General features: G+C 34.6%; 4 protein-coding genes and 1 pseudogene across 4 annotated transcripts in view; 3 read left to right on the plus strand and 2 right to left on the minus strand.

Annotated features, from left to right (window-relative positions):
- LOC143531540 (putative aldo-keto reductase 5) overlaps positions 1 to 22,109 on the plus strand; it is a 207,848-nt gene that overhangs the window by 91,176 nt on the left and 94,563 nt on the right. The window lies entirely within an intron of this gene.
- Positions 373 to 4,058, minus strand: LOC143531491 (uncharacterized). Its single transcript, XM_077026779.1, has 3 exons — positions 4,035 to 4,058; positions 1,362 to 1,412; positions 373 to 1,143 (listed from the first exon to the last, which is right to left on the minus strand). Exons 1-3 carry the CDS (start codon positions 4,056 to 4,058, stop codon positions 373 to 375), a joined length of 846 nt encoding a protein of 281 aa, XP_076882894.1.
- LOC143531492 (F-box protein CPR1-like) lies at positions 3,891 to 5,341 on the plus strand (annotated as a pseudogene).
- LOC143531539 (F-box/kelch-repeat protein At3g23880-like) lies at positions 7,600 to 8,733 on the minus strand. The gene has a single exon (XM_077026813.1). It carries the CDS (start codon positions 8,731 to 8,733, stop codon positions 7,600 to 7,602), a length of 1,134 nt encoding a protein of 377 aa, XP_076882928.1.
- LOC143531537 (F-box protein CPR1-like) lies at positions 20,159 to 21,797 on the plus strand. The gene has a single exon (XM_077026812.1). It carries the CDS (start codon positions 20,264 to 20,266, stop codon positions 21,413 to 21,415), a length of 1,152 nt encoding a protein of 383 aa, XP_076882927.1. The 5' UTR covers positions 20,159 to 20,263; the 3' UTR covers positions 21,416 to 21,797.

Genomic DNA, 22,109 nt, shown 5'->3' on the forward strand with positions numbered 1-22,109 from the left:
TTTACTCCATGACGCACAATGTTTAACGTCATAAGATTTCAGTTGACAATCAAATGATAAATTAAATAGATGCAGCTAAGCAAATACTATAGATATTGCAACAAAAGATCCATTTGTACTCAAATGTTATGCATAGATTTAAACCACATGTAAGAAGAGAGATATATAAATACTAGAATTATAATTTCTCGCGAAACATAAAAGTTCTAACTTTAAGACAAACCAAAGGAAAAAGTAAAGGAAACCAGCATCCAAACGACGGGACTTTGAATAGAAATAAAAGATAACATATCCGTCTACATGCATTTAACTTTTCAATAACTTCAAACGATGTGCGCCTTAATTTATTTATTTCAACCTAAAGTTACCTTCTTAGTGATCGAGCAAAAGTAGTGTTTCCATATAGGGAAGAGAATGGTATGAAATTCCGTTCCCAGAGATACCACCAAAACATAGGTGTTCGGAATGGATTTCAAGAACAAAGATATCATGTGCATCGTCATCGGCTCTCTTTACAAATATAGGTTCATTATTCGCCCTAAATCCAAGCACATTTATTATTGATGCATCTGGTGTATTTATGGTAAATAGCTTTGTAAACAAGTTTGGAACACCATGCTCCATCATCCATACACCATAAACTAGTTTCCCAGCCCCTTTAACTGCTTTAATGACAACAAGAGACTCTTTTAGCTTAAATAAGGCAACATTATCGCGCGCTATAGCGTCAGGGAGATCGAGTGATATTTCCATAAATCTTTCACGTGTCATATCGAATGACACAATCATATAAGACCACAAATCCATCGTTCTGATATTAGTACGATGATCAACTGCAAGCCAGTAAATAAACTCGTCTACCACAACTTGATTCTGCATCAATTGAATTGTGTTACGGGAATGACTGACTGTAGGTATACTTCTCCAAGCCCGTGAGCTCAATGTATAAACCCCAACTTGCCACGGGGAGAAAATTGTGTCGTCCAAGGTTGACAAAATGTGAAAGTTAATATTGACAATCTTCGGATCACTAGTGCGAGGACAAACCCCAAAAGCAATAAGCGTCTGACCATCGTTCAGATCTGACACATCAGGCACACTCAGAGCCACCGATTTTCTAATAGAAGGATTCCAAAGAACAAACTCAATAACATTACCAAAGCAAAAGTTCTTGGATCAATCTAGACCACATAGCTAGCGGAAATCACTACTTGGTTAATCAAGATCTCGGATCTTGTTGTGGTGGCCGTGAGTACAGAAGGGAGAAAGTAGAGAGTAGAGAGAAAGTTAGATAGATAATATATTTGCCAAAAGGTTGTATGTGGTATGGGTATGCCTCACTATATATAGTGAGGATATACCATACTATCTTTCCATTCGTAATAGCCCAATGAGCTTAATACAAAAGGCATCTGCCCAAACATACAAACAAGTAAATTATTACAAGCACAATAAGTCTCGGGAATAATACATAAGACTAAATCCACAAAATGGGCTATATAGATTTGGATAAAGAGGATGTTCCGAAGACAGCCTTAGTGATAACAAAGATCAATTTGAGCATGTCTTGGATGGTCAATTGAAGCTTGACGATTGTGTCCAAGATCGAAAAAGGTGTTCAACTAAAGGTAGGAGATTTGCAGAAGCCCAAAAATCCCATGAAGTGGCAGCATACCAACTTAGCTCCTACTTACATAAATTCACCAGAAGATGGAAATGATAAATGGGATGGACATGATGGATGGAATGATCCAGACATGTTGAAAACTAGAAACAAAGGAAGCCAACTGGATGATTTGGAGAATGCCCAGGATCGATGTTTTGAAGCGTCATCACCTAAGTTTTTGGGTTACGATTGCAGCAGTCCTAACGGAGAGGCAATTGCTTACGACCATGGATCAATGATAAAAATCGCACGAGTTCAAGTCCAAGCAACATCAAAAGTGTTCGTACCGATTACAAAAGAATGGGAACTAGATCTCCATCTTTAATTCATACTAGACCATCGTTGGAAAAGTTCTAGTCCGTTGTCAGGTCCAGGGAGCTGGTCAAGCTATAATTGAATGCATGATCACTAGGTATAATTTATCATATTCTTGGCTTGCGGACAATTCTTATTCTAGGGCGTGATGTATTGATGCATACCCAGCTCCAATATGGGTGCACCAATAGACTAGATCGAAAAAGTCAAGGCTAACTGAGTGGGAAGATGAAGAGCAAATGACTAGGGAAATAAATGCTGTAGCTACTGGTGCATTTCGGGATTAACTGCAACAATTACTAATCATGTTTATTTAAGCTCTTTATTTTAAGTTTAGAAGTATCATTGTTTATGTTTATCAAACTTAAGGTCTTTATTATGCATTCTAATTGGAAATTTTTTTTAATGAATTACGTAAATTACAGAACTTTAAGTTGTGAATTATGAACTGATACTGATTCTTGTGGCAAGCAAGCTATCAATGGAGTTGAAGCTTTATTATGGTGCACATCTTTTAAGGATCTTAAAAATTTAAATGAATTACATGTAGATGGATATGCTACCTTTTATCAAAATTAAGGTCTTTATTATGCCTTTTTATTTTTGTTTAAAGTCCTGTCATTTAGATGCTGCTTAAATTTCGTGATAAATTATAATTCTAGTCTTGATCTCTCCTCTTACATGTGGTTTAAATCTATGCATAACATTTGGGTCCAGGTGGATCTTTTGTTGCAACTTCTACATGAGTATTTGCTTATCTACATCTATTTAATTTACCATTTGATTGTCAACTTAAGTCTTATGACGAAAACATTGTGTCATGGAGTTAAATAATACAATAAGTTTGTGCAAATCTTACGGCGCTAAACATTGTGACGGTTAGTTACACACGTTGATTTGCTCCCTTTCAGTCGTTTAAGTGAAGGCTTTGTATCAACAAAATAAATGTACAAATCTGAGTAATGGTAGTTTTTTTTGAATTTTATTTACGCATATACAATGTCAAGACTTGATTTTGTAGTAGACACATTAATTAAAGGTATTTTCCCCATATAGTAACTAGGAGTACCCAACCTGGCCAAAATGTTCCTAATCAGTGTTGGCCTCGTCCTTAAAGTTGGCTTTGGGCCGGTCATGCCCAAACCTCATCATGAAATCCCAAATGAAACCAAGAAACCCGAACCGGATTAAAAAGATTAAAACTAATCTAATATATTACGCATGTGGGTTGTGAGACTCTTCGACACTTCACGGAATTGCACTCTTTTAACCAGTTTTTCACACTGCGCATCATGTCGTCCTCTACAATCATTTTTCATCATCATACGGTTCAGATAGAAAGAATTACTCGAGTTCAGTAGATCGTACATAGTAACTCGTCGACGGCGAAGAACGATAACTTTGTTTTTAGTACAATCGGTTTTGCCGTTTAAAGGGAGGTGGTAGCGCAGCTTGTTATCCGCTTACATGTCTCTATATTGTAATTGGATTCTTTTATTATAATATGTAACAGAAGAAATTATTATATATATAAAAAAATTACTCGAGTTATGATTAAATAACCAATTACTCTAATTATGCAAAGATTTACACTATATATATGTATCTAATTAGTTGCTTGCTTTTGTAGAGATATTTTTTTCAAAACTAGCATAATTATTTTTATAACTTGCTTAACTATTTTTATAGTTAATAATGTAATTATATTTTTTTAATAATAATAATATTTTTATATATAACACAAACCGAGCTACATCTAGATAATGAGTAAGCGACCAACAAGCTGCTCCGCTATCCCCTTTTGAATCGCAATGTAATTATATTAAATAAATATTGTAATTCTTAGTATTTTGTATGTCAACCATGCAATGTAAAAGTTGTAGAAAATAAAAGTAATGGGTTATAGCTAAAATGGGCCCGAGTTAACACTCAAATTCCCAAACTCAAAAATGAAACCTATTCAACAAGTTCACTTTTCTACTAAATCGTTCAAGCCCTAATTGGTGACAAATTCACTTCATCGCTCTAGCTTCAAACCCTGAATTTGATGTACTTTCAAGAGATCTGAATCGCCCATTAATTAATTCACCGATCTTCTAATTTAGGTACGTTTTTTATAATAGACCAACATATGTAACATCCAACAATATATTTTGTAAAATCAACATCTTTATTGTTTAGGTACGTTTTTTTAATAGATCTTTATGTTCAGCAAAACTCAAAATGTCAGACTACATACCTTTTTCAGTCCAAGCAGAAATCATCAAAAGGCTTCCAACGAAGTCTTTGTTGCAGTTCAGGACCGTTTCGAAAGCATGGAAGTCGTTGATCGATAGTTCTAAGTTTGTTATTGATCACGCAGTCAATTACCCTCACCAGCAACATCTGTTACTATGTTACCATTCACGAGCAGATCCTGGCAAACAAAAAGTAGTTTCAATTGTCGACGATGAAACTTTCCCGGAACAGAAATGTTCCCTGCCTGATTCCATAGCCGGACTTGGTTTACCCACGGTACTAGGAAGCTCTCGAGGCTTGTTCTGCTTGTTCTGTAGAGGTGGAGATCCAGATGAGCCTGGAAGACTCAGGCACACGGCTGTACTTTGGAATCCGTCAATTAGAAAATCTATTGTTATTGATGTGCCCTATGAGTTAATATGCCCGCGCACTAATATTGCTATTGGTTTTGGGGTGTGTCCTCACACTATTGATCCCAAGATTGTCAAGATTATTTATGGATATGTTTCGACGACGAACTTGGGCGCTCTAGTGTTCTCCCCTTGGGAGGTTGAGGTCTATACTTTGAGTTAACGGGCTTGGAAAAGTATTCCTACAATTAATCAACCACGTAACTCAATTCATTTTACAGGAAATGAAGTAGTTACCGATGGGTTTATGTATTGGCTTGTTGTTTATTGTTCACTTCAGGAGTATAATACGATTGTGTCATTTGACATAGCGCGTGAAAAATTTATGGAAGTATCACTCCCTGATACTTTAGCCCGTGCCAATAAAGACAATATGGTTATATCTAAGCTAATGGAGTCTCTCGTTGTGGTTGAAATGGTTCAAGAGGTCAATAAAAAAGTTTATGATGTGTGGATGATGGAGCATGGTGTTCCAAACTCGTTTACAAAGCTATATACCATAAACTCACCAGATGCGTCAATAGAAGCGGTGCTTGGATTTAGGAGGAATAATGAACCTATTTTTTCAATGAGAGATGATGCCGGTGTACGTCGTCGCGTCTATGATGCAGATTATTTCTTTGTCCGTGAACACTACACAGAACACCTGGGATTTCTGGTAATTCAGATTCACGCTCTGCTAGTTCATACATGGAAACACTACTTTTGCTAGATCAGTGAGATCGTGCGCAATTTGTATTTTGACAAAAAAAAATACAAATATAATGTCAATATTGGGAGGTATGGATCTTAGAACAATCAACTCTTGTAGCAGGTTGAAATTATGAAGTTTAAGGTTTGTGAAAAGTTAAAGACAGTACAAGTAGATTATTTTGTTATATTTTATCTTGCTCAAAGTCTTATAGTCTGGATGTTGGATTGTTTTCTTATCTTAAAGTGAAATTTATAATATTTCATGATTGTGAATTATTGATCTTTAATTGCATTATTATATATAGTATGTGCTTAATTTTATTAATTATTTGATTGCGAATAGTATAGGTTATGTAAAGCATGAAATGTATTGGAAAGATCTAGACCATTTAGTTATCATTTTTCTTAGGTGTCCCATTGCTAGCTATGCCGTAAAGACGGCCACTGTGTTAATGATTGCTAGATATTAATGTTTACCATGGTTTCGGGTTTTCAACGCATTTACTTGTTTTTTACTTTGTGGTTGACTCGTAAGTCGGATCGAGGTGGTTCTTTTTGCTAATACTCTTAAAAAACTTATGTTATAGTAAGAAATTCACTTTTAGTATTTTTTTTTAGTAAAAATTGTGTGGTTTTCACATTTACTACTTTATTTATGTATATAGTGACGGTTTTCAGGTTGTGTAAAACAGGTTTTTAGGCAAAGGCTAGAATAGGTTAGTGTGGTTAGGCTTAATGGAAATGTAGTGCTTATTATGTTTCGGTTATTATGGATGTCATCCGTGCCTATATGATCATGTATAAAACTCAAGAATAGACGCATTTAACGAATGTTTAATCTCGGTTTAAGATGTTTGTACCTCTTTATATGGCTGAAATACACGACCTTTAAGAGTCTTCAAATAGATCAGACAGAGCTGTAATATTTTGTAAAAAATGTAAAGTTAACATGTGAATTTGGATGATCGTGTTTGGGTTTTCAAGTTACCTTGTTGGGACGAATTTGGGGACTGTTTTCGAGTTTCATGGGGTTCAATCAAAGCTTCCATATCTAGCTGAGTTTACAATTGCGGGGAGGCTAAAACTCAAATCAGAAAAAGAAGCAAGAAAAGTTACAACATATGACTAATTAAGTCATTACTAATTAAGTCGAGAAACGACATGTCATGGAGGAGTAGCTTTCGAACAGAGATATTTCAGAGAAGAAAGCTACGGAAGATTCCAATAAACAAATAGAGAAATCAAAGTGTTTGAAGCTGCTCCAAGATTACAGATTTAGTTAAGTTTTGAATTAATGTTTATTAGGCTTGGTTTATTAGTTTTCGAATTAGAATAGGATTGGTCTAAAAGTAGTGCTATGAAAGAAAGAAGAATGATTCCGGTGATTAACTCACCGTTATTTGCAACCAGCAACTGGTTGAGTTCAGAAAAGCAAAGAGAGAGAATCCATCGGTTGGTTATACGAATCATCTAAATCATCAACAGACTGAAAAGAGCTAAAGTTGATTATACGAATATTCCATTCCACTTCTTCTAGAGAAGTTGGAGATCTAGTGAATAACATAACTACCAGATCCGGATCCAGATCAGATTTGTAAACAGAATCCGCTTTGCATGAAGTACTTATCAGTACCAAAATTAATCGAAGCCTGAGTGTTGAAATCAACAGTGAACATGTTATCACATGGTGAAGACGTTCGTCTAGAACCTTCTGGTCTTGATAATGATTCATATACTTCGTAATCAATACAATATTCAAGAATGTATATATAGTCGTTTTGATTCAATCCAATATTCATTTTGTTGATACAAAGGCATCACTTAAATGACTGAAGTGGAGCAAATCAAAGCCTGTAAGTTAACCAACACAATGTTTAACGCCACAAGATTTGCACAAATTATCATTTACTCCATGACGCACAATGTTTAACGTCATAAGATTTCAGTTGACAATCAAATGATAAATTAAATATATGCAGCTAAGCAAATACTATAGATATTGCAACAAAAGATCTATTTGTACTCAAATGTTATGCATAGATTTAAACCACATGTAAGAAGAGAGATATATAAATACTAGAATTAAAATTTATCGCGAAACATAAAGTTTCTAACTTTAAGACAAACTAAAGGAAAAAGTAGAGGAAACCAGCTTCCAAACGAACGGGACTTTGAACAGAAATAAAAGATAACATATCCGTCTACATGCATTTAACTTTTCAAGAACTTCAAACGATGTGCGCCTTAATTTATTTATTTCAACCTAAAGTTACCTTCTCAGTGATCGAGCAAAAGTAGTGTTTCCATATAGGGAAGAGAATGGTATGAAATTCCGTTCCCAGAGATACCACCAAAACATAGGTGTTCGGAATGGATTTCATGAACAAAGATATCATGTGCATCGTCATCAGCTCTCTTTACAAATATAGGTTCATTATTCGCCCTAAATCCAAGCACATTTATTATTGATGCATCTGGTGTATTTATGGTAAATAGCTTTGTAAACAAGTTTGGAACACCATGCTCCATCATCCATACACCATAAACTAGTTTCCCAGCCCCTTTAACTGCTTTAATGACAACAAGAGACTCTTTTAGCTTAAATAAGGCAACATTATCGCGCGCTATAGCGTCAGGGAGATCGAGTGATATTTCCATAAATCTTTCACGTGTCATATCGAATGACACAATCATATAAGACCACAAATCCATCGTTCTGATATTAGTACGATGATCAACTGCAAGCCAGTAAATAAACTCGTCAACCACAACTTGATTCTGCATCAATTGAATTGTGTTACGGGAATGACTGACTGTAGGTATACTTCTCCAAGCCCGTGAGCTCAATGTATAAACCCCAACTTGCCACGGGGAGAAAATTGTGTCGTCCAAGGTTGACAAAATGTGAAAGTTAATATTGACAATCTTCGGATCACTAGTGCGAGGACAAACCCCAAAAGCAATAAACGTCTGACCATCGTTCAGATCTGACACATCAGGCACACTCAGAGCCACCGATTTTCTAATAGAAGGATTCCAAAGAACAAACTCAATAACATTTCCAGGCTTATTTGGATCTCCTTGACTGTGCAAACAGAACACGCCTTGAGAGCTACCTAGTATTATTGGCATGCTAACTTGGGGTATGGGAGTAGTCAGGAAAACCTTAGGCTGCGGGAAGGTATCGTCATCGACTATCGAAACATATTTTGTTTCAAAATTTTCTAGTGCAAGGTAACTCACTAAAAGGTGTTTCTGGTGAGTGTGGTTGACGCTGTAATCAACGACAAACTTAGAACTATCGATCAACGACTTCCATGCTTTCGAAACGGTCCTGAACTGCAACAAAGACTTCGTCGGAAGCCTTTTCATGATTTCTGCTTGGATTGAAAAAGGTATGTAGTCTGACATATTGATTTTGAGATTATCTTTCTGAAATATATATAAAGATGTTAATTATAAGCTAGATTGTTGTAGGCTACATATATATGTTGGTCAATTAACGAAACATACCTAAATTTGCCGATCGGTAGATAGCTAGATGAATTGATTTGGATCTCTTACGACAACCAATTCAGGGTTTGACGTATGAGAGAATATAAAGTGAATTTGTCTGAACCAATTTAGGTTTAGAGTATGAACAATATAGCCGTTTGAACAAATTTGCTGATGTTGTTAAGTGATTATCGAATACGTACTAACTGGCTTCATATATGAATGAGTGTATGGGCCCATTTAAACATTAGCCCATTTCTTTAACTGAATTTAACACCTATATTATCTCAATTTAACCAAATTAGTCTTTTTAGCTTTAAACCATTGAGTCAAAATCTAGTTTTATTTGTATCGAATATTATTTGTAGATTATAAGTAGTTGGAATCGTTAAGAAAAATTCATTTTGAATCGAATATTTATTTGTAGGATCGGATATTCACCTTTTTGGATCGGATTTGGCAAAAAAAATATATTTCTAAGAAATCTAAAGTATAGATCAGATATCCGATGGCGAGGGTAAAAAACCCGATAAGAGGTTTGCACCCATGAGCTCTAGTTTAGAACTCGCATGACTTGACCACTAAACTGCAACTCTTGGAAGCTTACATCTCACATCGTTAAATCTTAACCGTTGCTCGGATTCACTTTCTTCTTCAATTGTACCCAAACATGAGTTTTATAATCGCATAAAATCTTATCATCCAAAGTTCGATCTGAAACATTTTTAACCGATATTTATATGTAAAAAAAAAAAGAAAACATTACGAACCTTATTTTTCTTTTTCTAGAAACTTAATTATATGAGATTCTTGACTTTTTTAACCATTTTTTAATTCCAAATTCCATACCCTTAACCCAAGCCAAATTACAACCCCTTAAAAGACCTCTTGATTTATACAACTTTCTCATGTTATTTGGTGGAAATTTGATATCTGAACAAGCTTATATTAATTTTTTCTACGGCGAACCTTCTGAGTGAAACATATACGTAACCTGTAAAATTTTGCATAATAAAAACACCAAAGACTATGATCTTCCCTTTTGTACAACTAAAGCCATTTAAAGAGAAAGCCGCATTAATGTCTCTAAGCGGCCAAGCGGGCATAACCCCAAATCGTTCATCTTTGGTTTTAGTGACCCTCTCCCATGCCGACCACCAAATGACCGTGGGTTTGTTGTGGGTCAGGCTGCGTTGAAGGCTGAATCGGGCAAAGTTGTTAAACACGAGAAAGCTTGTTTAGATAATCAACATGTCTTTCTACCATTTGCCTTTGATACATTTGGTTTTCTGGCTCCAGAGGCTGTGAAATTTTTGAGTAGGGTTCAGCGCGTCGTACACGGAACCTCTTCAGCTTCTAGGTCCCAAAGCTTCGTTTTTAGCAGGATTGGCTTTGCTGTTCAAAAGGGGGTTGCGGCGCAGCTTGTTGCCCGTTTGCCTGCCACTTTATTGTAATCGTTTTATAGTAAATTATATAAAACTTCGATTCCAAATCTTGAAGGACTTTGCAGGGGTTTTATGAAGGGAGAACTAGTAAATTGGTAAGCTTTTCATAACCGATTTTAGTAGGGTCAACCTACCACCAATCGAGAGAGACGAAGAGCTTTCTAAAAGACAAGCTCTTCTCACAATCTCCATGATGGGGCTCCAATTATGTATTATGTTCATATTTGCCAAGTGTCTCGAGTATGAAAAAGGGAAAGATGCCGTTTTGCACCCAAGGATCTTTGCTAAGTTATCAACCTCAGGCAGATCCACCTTTACCCAAAAAGATTTGATTTTTGCAGAAGTCCATCTTTCTTTATGGCACAAGTTACGCTAACGGGAACACAATTGTGTACACAAATATAAAGAAAATTATAACACAAAACATTACCAGGAAACCGAACAATTACCATGGACTTTCAGATATCGGAGATATCCGGACTTTTCGGATAGGGGATTTTACTATATCATCCGAAATTTCGGATATTCGATATTTTGGACATCTGATCGGATATTAAACATAATTATAAAAAATCTAAAGAACTACTTTTACGGATATCCGAAAACTATCCCAAATATCCGAAAACTATCCAAATATCCGAAATATCCGAAAATTATCCAAACTATCTGAAAGTTATCCAAACAACCCAAAATTATCCGAAATTTATGAATAATATTTTTTATTTAATAATTAAAAAAAATATTTCGGTTTCGGATATCTGAACTATCCGAAAATTTACAAAATCACTATCTGATTCCCTATCGAAAATTCGGATATCCGAATATCCGTCGGATATTTTGAATACGGAGTCGGATTTGGATTCATACTTGAACACTCCAAAGACCTAAGTTATGCTAGGATTACTGGGAGTGAATATTTAGTCTCTGCAGGTTTTCAGGATTGTCATCTTTTATTGCAATATATATGGTATGTGCTTTGTTTCGTTAATCATTAGATTGCCAATTCTAAAGCTTATTTAATGCATGAAATGTATTGGGAAGTTCTAGACGATTTGATTATCAATTTGTTAGTAATCCTTTACCATTTTATGTGGTGTTGTTATGAGCACTGAAATCCGCTTTCTTAAAACGGAGACAAATATCCTCGCCTATACACATGCCGCCTCCTTATTCATAAGTTTTTTAGGTAAACATTGTTTTTTGTTCATACTTAAACAAGATGCGCTAAGCATTATACGTCTTGCCTGGCTACGAAAAATGCATTTGAATGTCCTAGCTCATTTAATTATCATCTCCCTTAGTTAAATAAGCAGGTTAAGTAACATATTGAAATGAATGATTTCTTATGTGTAGCTTGAACTGTCAATGTTTCCTAGCTTGTTCGTTTATGTTGAGTGGTGTAGATAAAACTGAAGATGATTATATAATGAACGTTTTATTTTTATTTTAAAGTGTTTTACATGAAGATATTCAACAATCTAATATTTTTACACGCACATAATTGGCGAAAATCACAACAGGCTGGTTTTATTTAGTGTTGTTATTGGCGGAAACAAAAGTATATCTTGGTTATGTTGGGTTTAATTGTTTTAAGTTTTTTTATATGTTTTGGTGATATTAGGTTTAATTTTCTGGTTCGGTTGAGTGTCGATTTAATGCAAGTTCTAGAATTACTCTCACTCGATCTGGGTATCAAAATATTCTTAAAACTCGCAGTTAAGATGATACTTTTTCACTAATGTCAATTTCTGCTGTGTTTAAAACTCTTATCATTCGATTCATATGAATGTTTAAACGATACTAGACGCACTTACAACTAGGGTCCTCTACCATAGAGCTAGGAACCCAAATGCAAAAGGGTACGTAGGCCATCAAATAAATAAAATTGTTAAATCAAAGCATCAATCAGTTACATCCAATGTTGAACATCTATGTTGGACGTTTAATGATATAAATGGCCGTCCAAATGCCGTGTTAGGACATTTAGCTCCTATCCTAGTTAGACAATATTTGGGCTGTAGAATCGCGATCAAACACCTTCCCGTCAACCAATCGCTTTACGCATTAGTAATCAAACATGACTTTTCGTATCCCCATCATAAGTGTTTTAAATTTCAGGGAAAAATATGGGTTTATATTAGTTTATATGCATTCACAAAGTGTACACGTTTGATTAAGTCATTCGTACTCTGATAAAAAAATCCATAAATTAACACAAACAATTAACTCATTATGAGCCGCTGAATTACACGCCAATCGCTATATGAACTGCATGTTATTCTGAGAGCTATGTTTACAGTATAAACAATGGGCAAAGGGTAAATTATGTCAAGTGTTTGTAAAGTGGGCTTAATCATTGATCATGTGTTTGCATATGAATGCGTTTATAAAAATATGGTTCTTGGCTTTCTTTCTTGCTTTTGATCTTCCTCGGTTTTCAAGTCAAGTAAAGAAGTAATTTGGAAGCTTTATTTTATAAGTATGCTTGGGAAGACTAATGACTTTGACTAGTTTTGAATAACTAGCTAGCTTGTTAAAGGCAATGACTTTGACTAGTTCTTGCATATTCGGGGTGGTGTGCATACTAGTGGGTAAAAGTATGAAGTTTTACTATTAATGCATTCGTTATACAACAATAGCATCACAAGATAAGTAATGCTGTCACCGGATATCCAACATTGAGTGTCAATTATCTTCTAGCTCACGTGCTAAGTTTTACGAAATTTAGAGGTGATTTGATATGAATTAATTATTTAGTAATGTAAAATAAAGCAAAAATTATGAAAATCGGGTTATAAAACTTCAAATGAGTTCAAATTTTTACAGGAACTCTACTTTGGTATAAAAGTATCCGAGTTAAAATTTTATGACATTTGGAGACGGGAAAGTATGATTTTCGAATTTTCCTTCGTTTTATGTTTCAGTAAGTCATATATATAGAAAACTTATATAAAATCTTCAAATATATACACTTTAATTTTAGGAACTTTTCAAGGAAATAAGAGCCCTATAATATTTGAAAATTTGTATAAGTTCATTTAACAACTTTTTATGATTTAATAAAGCTATTAGTAAACTTTAAAGACAAAATAAAAGTGATTTTATAAAAGTTAAAAGTTTTCGTAAAATATGTAAAAGGTTACGGATTTAAAAGTTTTAAATAAGTTAAGGGGGTGTTTGGGATTGTTTATTTTCACTAACTTATAAACTTTTTGAAAAGTAATAAGGTGTTTGGGATTGCTTATGTTGTAAGAGGAAAAGTTTCATAAGTTACACTTTTGTAACTTATTAACTTAATGAAAAATAATAAGGAAGTAAAATAAGGACTCCCAAACACCCCCTAAGTTATTTTTATGAAAACCAAGTGCAAGTTGATTTACTTTTAATAAATTTTATAAAACCGAAACCGCTCGAACTGGTTTCATTATACTAACCCTGATATTATACGCACTTTTAAAACCATCACTTATGTATTATAAAATTTTATTAATTCACTAACTTTTAATTTTTATATTTCTAACTTTTTGTGCAATAAAATTATATAAAACAAGAATACTATTAAATGTATTTGGGAATCCCAACATATAAAGTTTTAACAAATCAAAATCAGGAAAATATATCATGTATTCATGTATGTAGAAATCTGCTATAAATCTCAGTATATAATAGTAACAAACTTATCAATATACTTGAGTTTGACGTCACTTAAATTGGGCTCCGTTTGATTCAACTAGCTCGATTCATTTACACCAACGTGTATGACTACGAAAAAGTTTTAGGAAAATAGCAATAGGGCCACAAAATTTGTCATGTTCATAAGTATATAACACATATGTCATAACTGGTTTTTGTAAAAGACATGATATTTGGATACGAGGGTTGTTATCCTAACACCATTTGATATCTTAAAAAAACTGGTTAGTTAATTAAAACTTCAAAATTAAAAAAACATAAAATTTAAGAAATAACTTCTGACATAAATATATAACAAAAACGCATAATTTATAAATAAAAATACACATAGTTAAAAATGCATATTGTTTACGAACATTTGAACAGTCAACGAACATTTGTAGCATTTCGAGTTACCGACCTTTAAAAGACGACTTTCAGAAGACCGGTACCTCGAAACACTCCCGTGTTTCTTATATTGTTTAATTAGTATGAGGCAAAACATGCACTTTTAGTTGAAAGTATTTTTATAAATTATTTATTTTATAAATGTGTAGGATATTATTGCTTAAATTTTGTTCTTTTAAAAGTTTAATTATTTATAACGGGATCTTATAAAACAAATTACAACAAAAATTCAAAAAAACAAATCGTGCCTATACACTTCATGCATATAAGAGATATTTTGTCCATATACGAGTGGTATAGTATAGTCGCAAAAAGCTGCAACTCTGATTTCTCTGTATATATGCCAGGCACGCATTGTCTTTATGTAGGTTGTATAGCCTTGTACAAGCATACATCCAAAACAATAAGAAAGCTAAAAAAGAAAAGTTCTTGTCAAGTCGCTTTTTGTGGCATGTTACTGTATTATTTCAGGGTATACCCGTTGAGACTTTCAAGTACATTTTTTTATGATTATAATTATTTTATATCTTTTGTTCATATAAGAATTATTACAAATATAAATATAATACACTCCATATATATATATATATATATAAGCGTGACAATAAATAAAAAAAATATTATATATATATAGGGTGGGGTTAAAATAAGAAACGGAGTTTGTCTAAGAAGTGTAAGAAGTAATCTGGTGCGTTAAATATGTTGATCTGACGGTGGATATGGAAAGTGTGTTTTTTGTTCGGTGTGTTTTATTTTAGTTGTGGTGTGTTTTAATAGATATAGTGGTGAAAACACATTTTCTACACTTCTTAGGATAAATCTACTTCTTATTTTAACCTTGCTCTATATATATGTGTGTGTGTATGTGTGTGTGTGCGCTTCACAACCTACAAAATACAAACAATTTTTCAGGTATGTGATTCGGGCATATGGTTCGGATAAACGGGTATGCGTTTTCGGGTAATCGGCCGGGTATCATCTAATCCATACCCCCGTACCAGCGAAAATTTTTAAATCCTAATCCCATACCCGGCCAATACCCATCAGGTTTCGGGTATACCCGTCCCATTTGTTTCGGGTTTCGGTTATACCCATTGGGCTCGAGCTTTTTTTCCATCCCTACATATACCCATAGGTATTATCCGGTTGCTCGACAATGAGAATAGTTTTTTCTCAGATATTTAATACCCATAACAAACCCCGGCTCGTAACTGCGAACCATGGACAACAACAATACCTTTAATGAAACCAATTCCAAATTTGCCACAACCACACTTGTTTCATTATAATTACATTAAATATAATTTGGGTAGTAACAAAAGCTAAGGGTTGTACCACTCACCTTCGCCCATAGGATAGAACATACTTAGGTTCTTCTCCCGCTCCATAGATCACCAAGCTTCATATCGAGTAACTAATTTGGAAGTCTAACATGCCACATTACAACAATTATGCAAGATCATTAAAATCCAATCCTCACATGAGACAACACGTCCCACATGATTCTTATCACACATTCATATATATATATAAACACATAGCCAACTCAACAAGATTAATCATCTCTAAAATACGTATTCATATAGTAATATGAATTAAAATTCCTTCACAATCAAATTTAACTACTCTCTTCAATTAATACCCTAAACTCACATGAACAACCAAAAACACCAACATGCATCATCATTACCCTCATTATTATAGCAAAGCTCCATACAAACTACAACATGCAATTTAACCCACTTTTATAAGAAAACATCCAAACATTTTAATATCATGGTGGGGATTCTACACTAGATTCGAGCCGTGATTGTCCGCAATCAAAAGTGGTAATGTCATTTCTTCAAATGTTTCGGTGTTCATATAAAATAGCACTATCATGTTTATATTTCTTTTTTTTTTTCTCTCAGTAGCAAGAAAGTAAATCTTTTCTCCGCTACTCACCTGGTTTGAAGTTAAGTATATGTTTCTTAAGGGGTAATAATTTTATGCTTTTTTCCATATTTTTTTACTTGTAACGTATACATCGACTTTCCACACTTTTTTGCAACAGTAAATTTTGACTATCATAGGATCGTTTGTTTTAGATAAGACACCGAGACCGACAATATTAGCTTCTCCTTGAAGATAGACACTGATTGATCTTCTTATAGCTGGATTCCATAACACTGCGACTTGTACACGGGTCCACAAGATCAATGGACTACACATTAACATAATCCCTTTGCAAGCAGCTAAAATCAAATCATTGTTCTTGCCCGGATTGGCAAATTTAAAACTATTTGGGGTAACGATTTATCATTTTTAATTAGCATAAACTGATTTTCATACGTAAGCCCGGTTAAAATAAAGGATTCACCTCCTTGGTAATTCTTTATAAAATCTAGGCATTTAATGAGCGTTTCTCATTTGTTTGACAGTTTTTTGAACCGCATAATCGATTTGGCTGGAAGAAATTTAGCTATCTAACTTGGAAAATATCAAAGGATCATAATCAGATGAAGCAAAAAAATCATAATCAGATGAAGCAAAAAGGTAGTCTAGATGATTACCCGCAATCTAGCAGATCAATCAACTGGCAGAAATTGTAGCCCGATTAGACTCATTGATGACCATAAAAGAGGACATCGTAGAGATCAAGGTTTTGTGGAATGTTAAGGAATCCCATGAACCACTACCAAATCTTGTAGGTCCTTAAACACATATCAAAACAACAATAACAAAAGTTCTTGGATCAATCTAGACCACATAGCTAGCGGAAATCACTTGTTGGTTAATCAAGATCTCGGATCTTGTTGTGGTGGTCGTGAGTACAGAAGGGAGAGAGTAGAGAGTAGAGAGAAAGTTAGATAGATAATATATTTGCCAAAAGGTTGTATGTGGTATGGGTATGCCTCACTATATATAATGAGAAGATACCATACCATCTTTCCATTCGTAATAGCCCAATGGGCTTAGTACAAAAGGCATCGGCCCAAACATACAAACAAGTAAATTATTACAAGCACAATAAGTCTCGGGAATAATACATAAGACTAAATCCACAAAATGGGCTATATATATTTGGATAAAGAGGATGTTCCGAAGACAGTCTTAGTGATAACAAAGATCAATCTGAGCATGTCTTGGGTGGTCAATTGAAGCTTGACGATTGTGTCCAAGATCGAAAAAGGTGTTCAACTGAAGGTAGGAGATTTGGTGAAGCCCAAAAATCCCATGAAGTGGCAGCACACCAACTTAGCTCCTACTTACATAAATTCACCAGAAGATGGAAATGATAAATGGGATGGACATGATGGATGGAATGATCCAGACATGTGGAAAACTGGAAACAAAGGAAGCCAACTGGATGATTTGGAGAATGCCCAGGATTGATGTTTTGAAACGTCGTCGCCTAAGTTTTTGGGTTACGATTGCAGCAGTCCTAACGGAGAGGCAATTGCTTACGACCATGGATCAATGATAAAAATAGCACGAGTTCAAGTCCAAGCAACATCAAAAGTGTTAGTACCGATTACAAAAGAATGGGAACTAGATCTCCATCTTTAATTCATACTAGACCATCGTTGGAAAGTTCTAGTCCGTTGTCGGAGGGAGCCGGTCAAGCTATAATTGAATGCATGATCACTTGGAAAAACATTTATTATATTCTTGACTTGCGGACAATTCTTATTCTAGGGCGTGATGTATTGATGCATACCCAGCTCCAATATGGGTGCACCAATAGACTAGATCGAAAAGGTCAATGCTAATTGAGTGGGAAGATGAAGAGCAAAGGACTAGGGAAATAAATGTTGTAGCTACTGGTGCATTTCAGGATTAACTGCAACAGTTACTAATCATGTTTATTTAAGCTCTTTATTTTAAGTTTAGAAGTATCATTGTTTATGTTTATCAAACTTAAGGTCTTTATTATGCATTCTAATTGGAAATTTTTTTTAATGAATTACGTAAATTACAGAACTTTAAGTTGTGAATTATGAACTGATACTGATTCTTGTGGCAAGCAAGCTATCAATGGAGTTGAAGCTTTATTATGGTGCACATCTTTTAAGGATCTTAAAAATTTAAATGAATTACATGTAGATGGATATGCTACCTTTTATCAAAATTAAGGTCTTTATTATGCCTTTTTATTTTTGTTTAAAGTCCTGTCATTTAGATGCTGCTTAAATTTCGTGATAAATTATAATTCTAGTCTTGATCTCTCCTCTTACATGTGGTTTAAACCTATGCATAACATTTGGGTCCAGGTGGATCTTTTGTTGCAACTTCTACATGAGTATTTGCTTATCTACATCTATTTAATTTACCATTTGACTGTCAACTTAAGTCTTATGACGTTAAACATTGTGCGTCATGGAGTTAAGTAATACAATAAGTTTTTGCAAATCTTACGGCGCTAAACATTGTGACGGTTAGTTACACACGTTGATTTGCTCCCTTTCAGTCATTTAAGTGAAGGCTTTGTATTATCAAAATAAATGTATAAATGTGAGTAATGGTAGTTTTACTTTGAATTTTATTTCGGCATATACAGTGTCAAGACTTCATTTTGTAGTAGACACGTTAATTAAAGGTGTTTGCCCCATATAGTAACTAGGAGTACCCAACCGGCCAACCTGGCCAAAATGTTCCTAATCAGTGTTGGCCTTGTCCTTAAAGTTGGCTTTGGGCCGGTCATGCCCAGACCCCATCATGAAATCCCAAATGAAACCAAGAAACCCGAACCGGATTAAAAAGATTAAAACTAATCTAATATACTATGTATGTGGGTTGTGAGACTCTTTGACCCTTGACGGAAATTGCACTCTTTTAACCTGTTCTTCACACCGCACATCATGTCGTCAACATCCTCAACAATCACTTTTCATCATCATACGGTTCAGATAGAAAGAATTACTCGAGTTTAGCAGGTCGTACATAGTAACACGTCGACGGCGAAGAACGATAACTTCGTTTTTAGTATAATCGGTTTTGTCGTTTAAAGGGGGATGACAGCGCAGCTTGTTGTCCGCTTACATGCCTCTATATTGTAATTTGATCCTTTTATTATAATATGTAAGAGAAGAACTTATTATATATAAAAAAAATTACTCGAGTTATGATTAAATAACTAATTACTCTAATTATGCAAAGAATTACACTACATATATGTATCTAATTAGGTGCAGTAGAGATTTTTTTTTCAAAACTAGCGTAATTATTTTTATAACTAGCGTAACTCTTTTTTATAGTTAATGTAAATATTAAATAAATAGTGTAATTATTTAATTTCTTAACATACGATAGGTACGCGACACGTTCAAAGGAAAAAATCTAAAACGCTCAAAGGCAAAAATAATAAAACGCTCAGCCAAAAACCTACAACGCTCAAAAACGTTTTTCGTGAAGAAAAGTAAAAAATTGATCGATTAACGATCCAAAACTGTTGATTTCGGTGAATCAATGATTAATTGGATATGTATTGACGATTCCGAGATCTTGTGATGTGATTTCGTGGACCAATTTCATGAATATAAGTATTCTTGTATCTAATATACGTTAAGCAATTATTATGTTATATCTTTTCTCTATTTAAGTATTTGTATATTAAACCTCCATTGTAAAAGTTGTACAAAAGTAATGGGCTATCGCTGAAATGAGCCCACACACTCAAATTCCCAAACTCAAAACTGCAACCTATTCAACAAGTTCACTTTTCTACTACATCGTTCAAGCCCTAATTGGTGACAAATTCACTTCATCCCTCAAGCTACAAGAGATCTGAATCGTCCATCAATTCACTGATCATCTAATTCAGGTACGTTTTTTTTAATAGACCAACATATGTTACATCCAACAATTTATTTTGTAAAATCAACTACTTCATTGTTTAGGTACGTTTTTTTAATAGATCTTTATGTTTCAGCAAAATCAAAATGTCAGACTACATACCTTTTTCAGTCCAAGCAGAAATCATCAAAAGGCTTCCAACGAAGTCTTTGTTGCAGTTCAGGACCCTTTCGAAAACATGGAAGTCGTTGATCGATAGTTCTAAGTTTGTTATTGATCACGCCGTCAACCACAATCACCAGCAACATCTGTTACTATGTTACCGTTCACAAGCCGATCCTGGCAAACAAAAAGTAGTTTCGATTGTTGATGATGAAACTTTCCCGGAACAGAAATGTTCCCTGCCTGATCCCATAGCCGGACTTGGTTTACCCACGGTACTAGGAAGCTCTAGAGGCTTGTTCTGCTTGTTCTGTAGAGGTGGAGATCCAGATGAGCCTGGAAGAATCAGGCACACGGCTTTGCTTTGGAATCCGTCGATTAGAAAATCTATTGTTATTGATGTGCCTTATGAGTTAACATGCCCGTGCACTAATATTGCTATTGGTTTTGGGGTGTGTCCTTGCACTATTGATCCCAAGATTGTCAAGATTATTTATAGATATGTTTCGTCGAACTTGGGCGCTCTAGTGTTCTCCCCTTGGGAGGTTGAAGTCTATACTTTGAGTTCACGGGCTTGGAAAAGTATTCCTACAATTAACCAACCACGTAACTCAATTCATTTTACGGGAAATGAAGTAGTTACCGATGGGTTTATGTATTGGCTTGTTGTTGATTGTTCACTTCAGGAGTATAATATGATTGTGTCATTTGACATAGCGCGTGAAGAATTTAAGGAAGTATCACTCCCTGATACTTTAGCCCGTGCCAATAAAGACAATATGGTTATATCTAAGCTAATGGAGTCTCTCGTTGTGGTTGAAATGGTTCAAGAGGTCAATAAAAAAGTTTATGATGTGTGGATGATGGAGCATGGTGTTCCAAACTCGTTTACAAAGCTATATACCATAAACTCACCAGATGCGTCAATAGAAGCGGTGCTTGGATTTAGGAGGAATAATGAACCTATTTTTTCAATGAGAGATGATGCCGGTGTACGTCGTCGCGTCTATGATGCAGATTATTTCTTTGTCCGTGAACACCACACAGAACACCTAAGTTATGTTGGGATTTCTGGTAATTCAGATTCACGCTCCGCTAATTCATACATGGAAACACTACTTTTGCTAGATCAGTGAGATTGCGCGCAATTTGTATTTTGAAAAAAAAAATTCAAATATAATGTCAAGATTGGAAGGTATGGATCTTAGAACAACCAACTCTTGTAGCAGGTTGAAATTATGAAGTTTAAGGTTTGTGAAAAGTTAAAGACAGTACAAGTAGATTAATTTGTTATATTTTATCTTGTTCAAAGTCTTATAGTCTGGATGTTGGATTGTTTTCTTATCTTAAAGTGAAATTTATAATATTTCATGATTGTGAATTATTGATCTTTAATTGCATTATATATAGTATGTGCTTAGTTTTATTAATTATTTGATTGCGAATTGTATAGGTTATGTAACACATGAAATGTATTGGAAAGATCTAGACCATTTAGTTATTGTTTTTCTTAGGTATCCCATTGCTAGCTATGCCGTAAAGACGGCCACTGTGTTAATGATTGCCCTCATCTTGCTAGCTAGTTATGATTTTTATGTTCCTAGTACCAATTATGACTTGGCTAAAGCATTTCACGCCCAATGTCACGTCACTACATCAGGACCCGACTGGTGTGTTGATTCCGATGCGACGGATCATATGATGCTCTCACAGTAAACATCTCCAATTGCCTGTGACTCAATAGCCTCCGGATGTGAACACTCCCATTGTGGATTCTGCACCAATTTCACAAAACAATCCACAGCCATCCATCCGGTCATCCAGTGATAA

Source organism: Bidens hawaiensis, unplaced genomic scaffold (genome assembly GCF_021521415.1).
Source record: "Bidens hawaiensis isolate Kalapana, Puna unplaced genomic scaffold, B.hawaiensis_p1.1 tig00009190_1, whole genome shotgun sequence".
In the NCBI taxonomy this organism is placed as follows: domain Eukaryota; kingdom Viridiplantae; phylum Streptophyta; class Magnoliopsida; order Asterales; family Asteraceae; genus Bidens; species Bidens hawaiensis.

What these genes read in the sequence shown, in the direction of transcription:
- LOC143531539 (XM_077026813.1), bottom strand. Translation starts at nt 8,733, where the DNA reads ATGTCAGACTACATACCTTTTTCAATCCAAGCAGAAATCATGAAAAGG.
- LOC143531537 (XM_077026812.1), top strand. Translation starts at nt 20,264, where the DNA reads ATGTCAGACTACATACCTTTTTCAGTCCAAGCAGAAATCATCAAAAGG.
- LOC143531491 (XM_077026779.1), bottom strand. Translation starts at nt 4,058, where the DNA reads ATGGGCGATTCAGATCTCTTGAAA. An exon ending in GCGATTCAGATCTCTTGAAA is followed by an intron (nt 1,413 to 4,034) that starts GTACATCAAATT and finishes ATGTTTGGGCAG; the next exon opens with ATGCCTTTTGTATTAAGCTC. An exon ending in ACGAATGGAAAGATAGTATG is followed by an intron (nt 1,144 to 1,361) that starts GTATATCCTCAC and finishes AATGTTATTGAG; the next exon opens with TTTGTTCTTTGGAATCCTTC.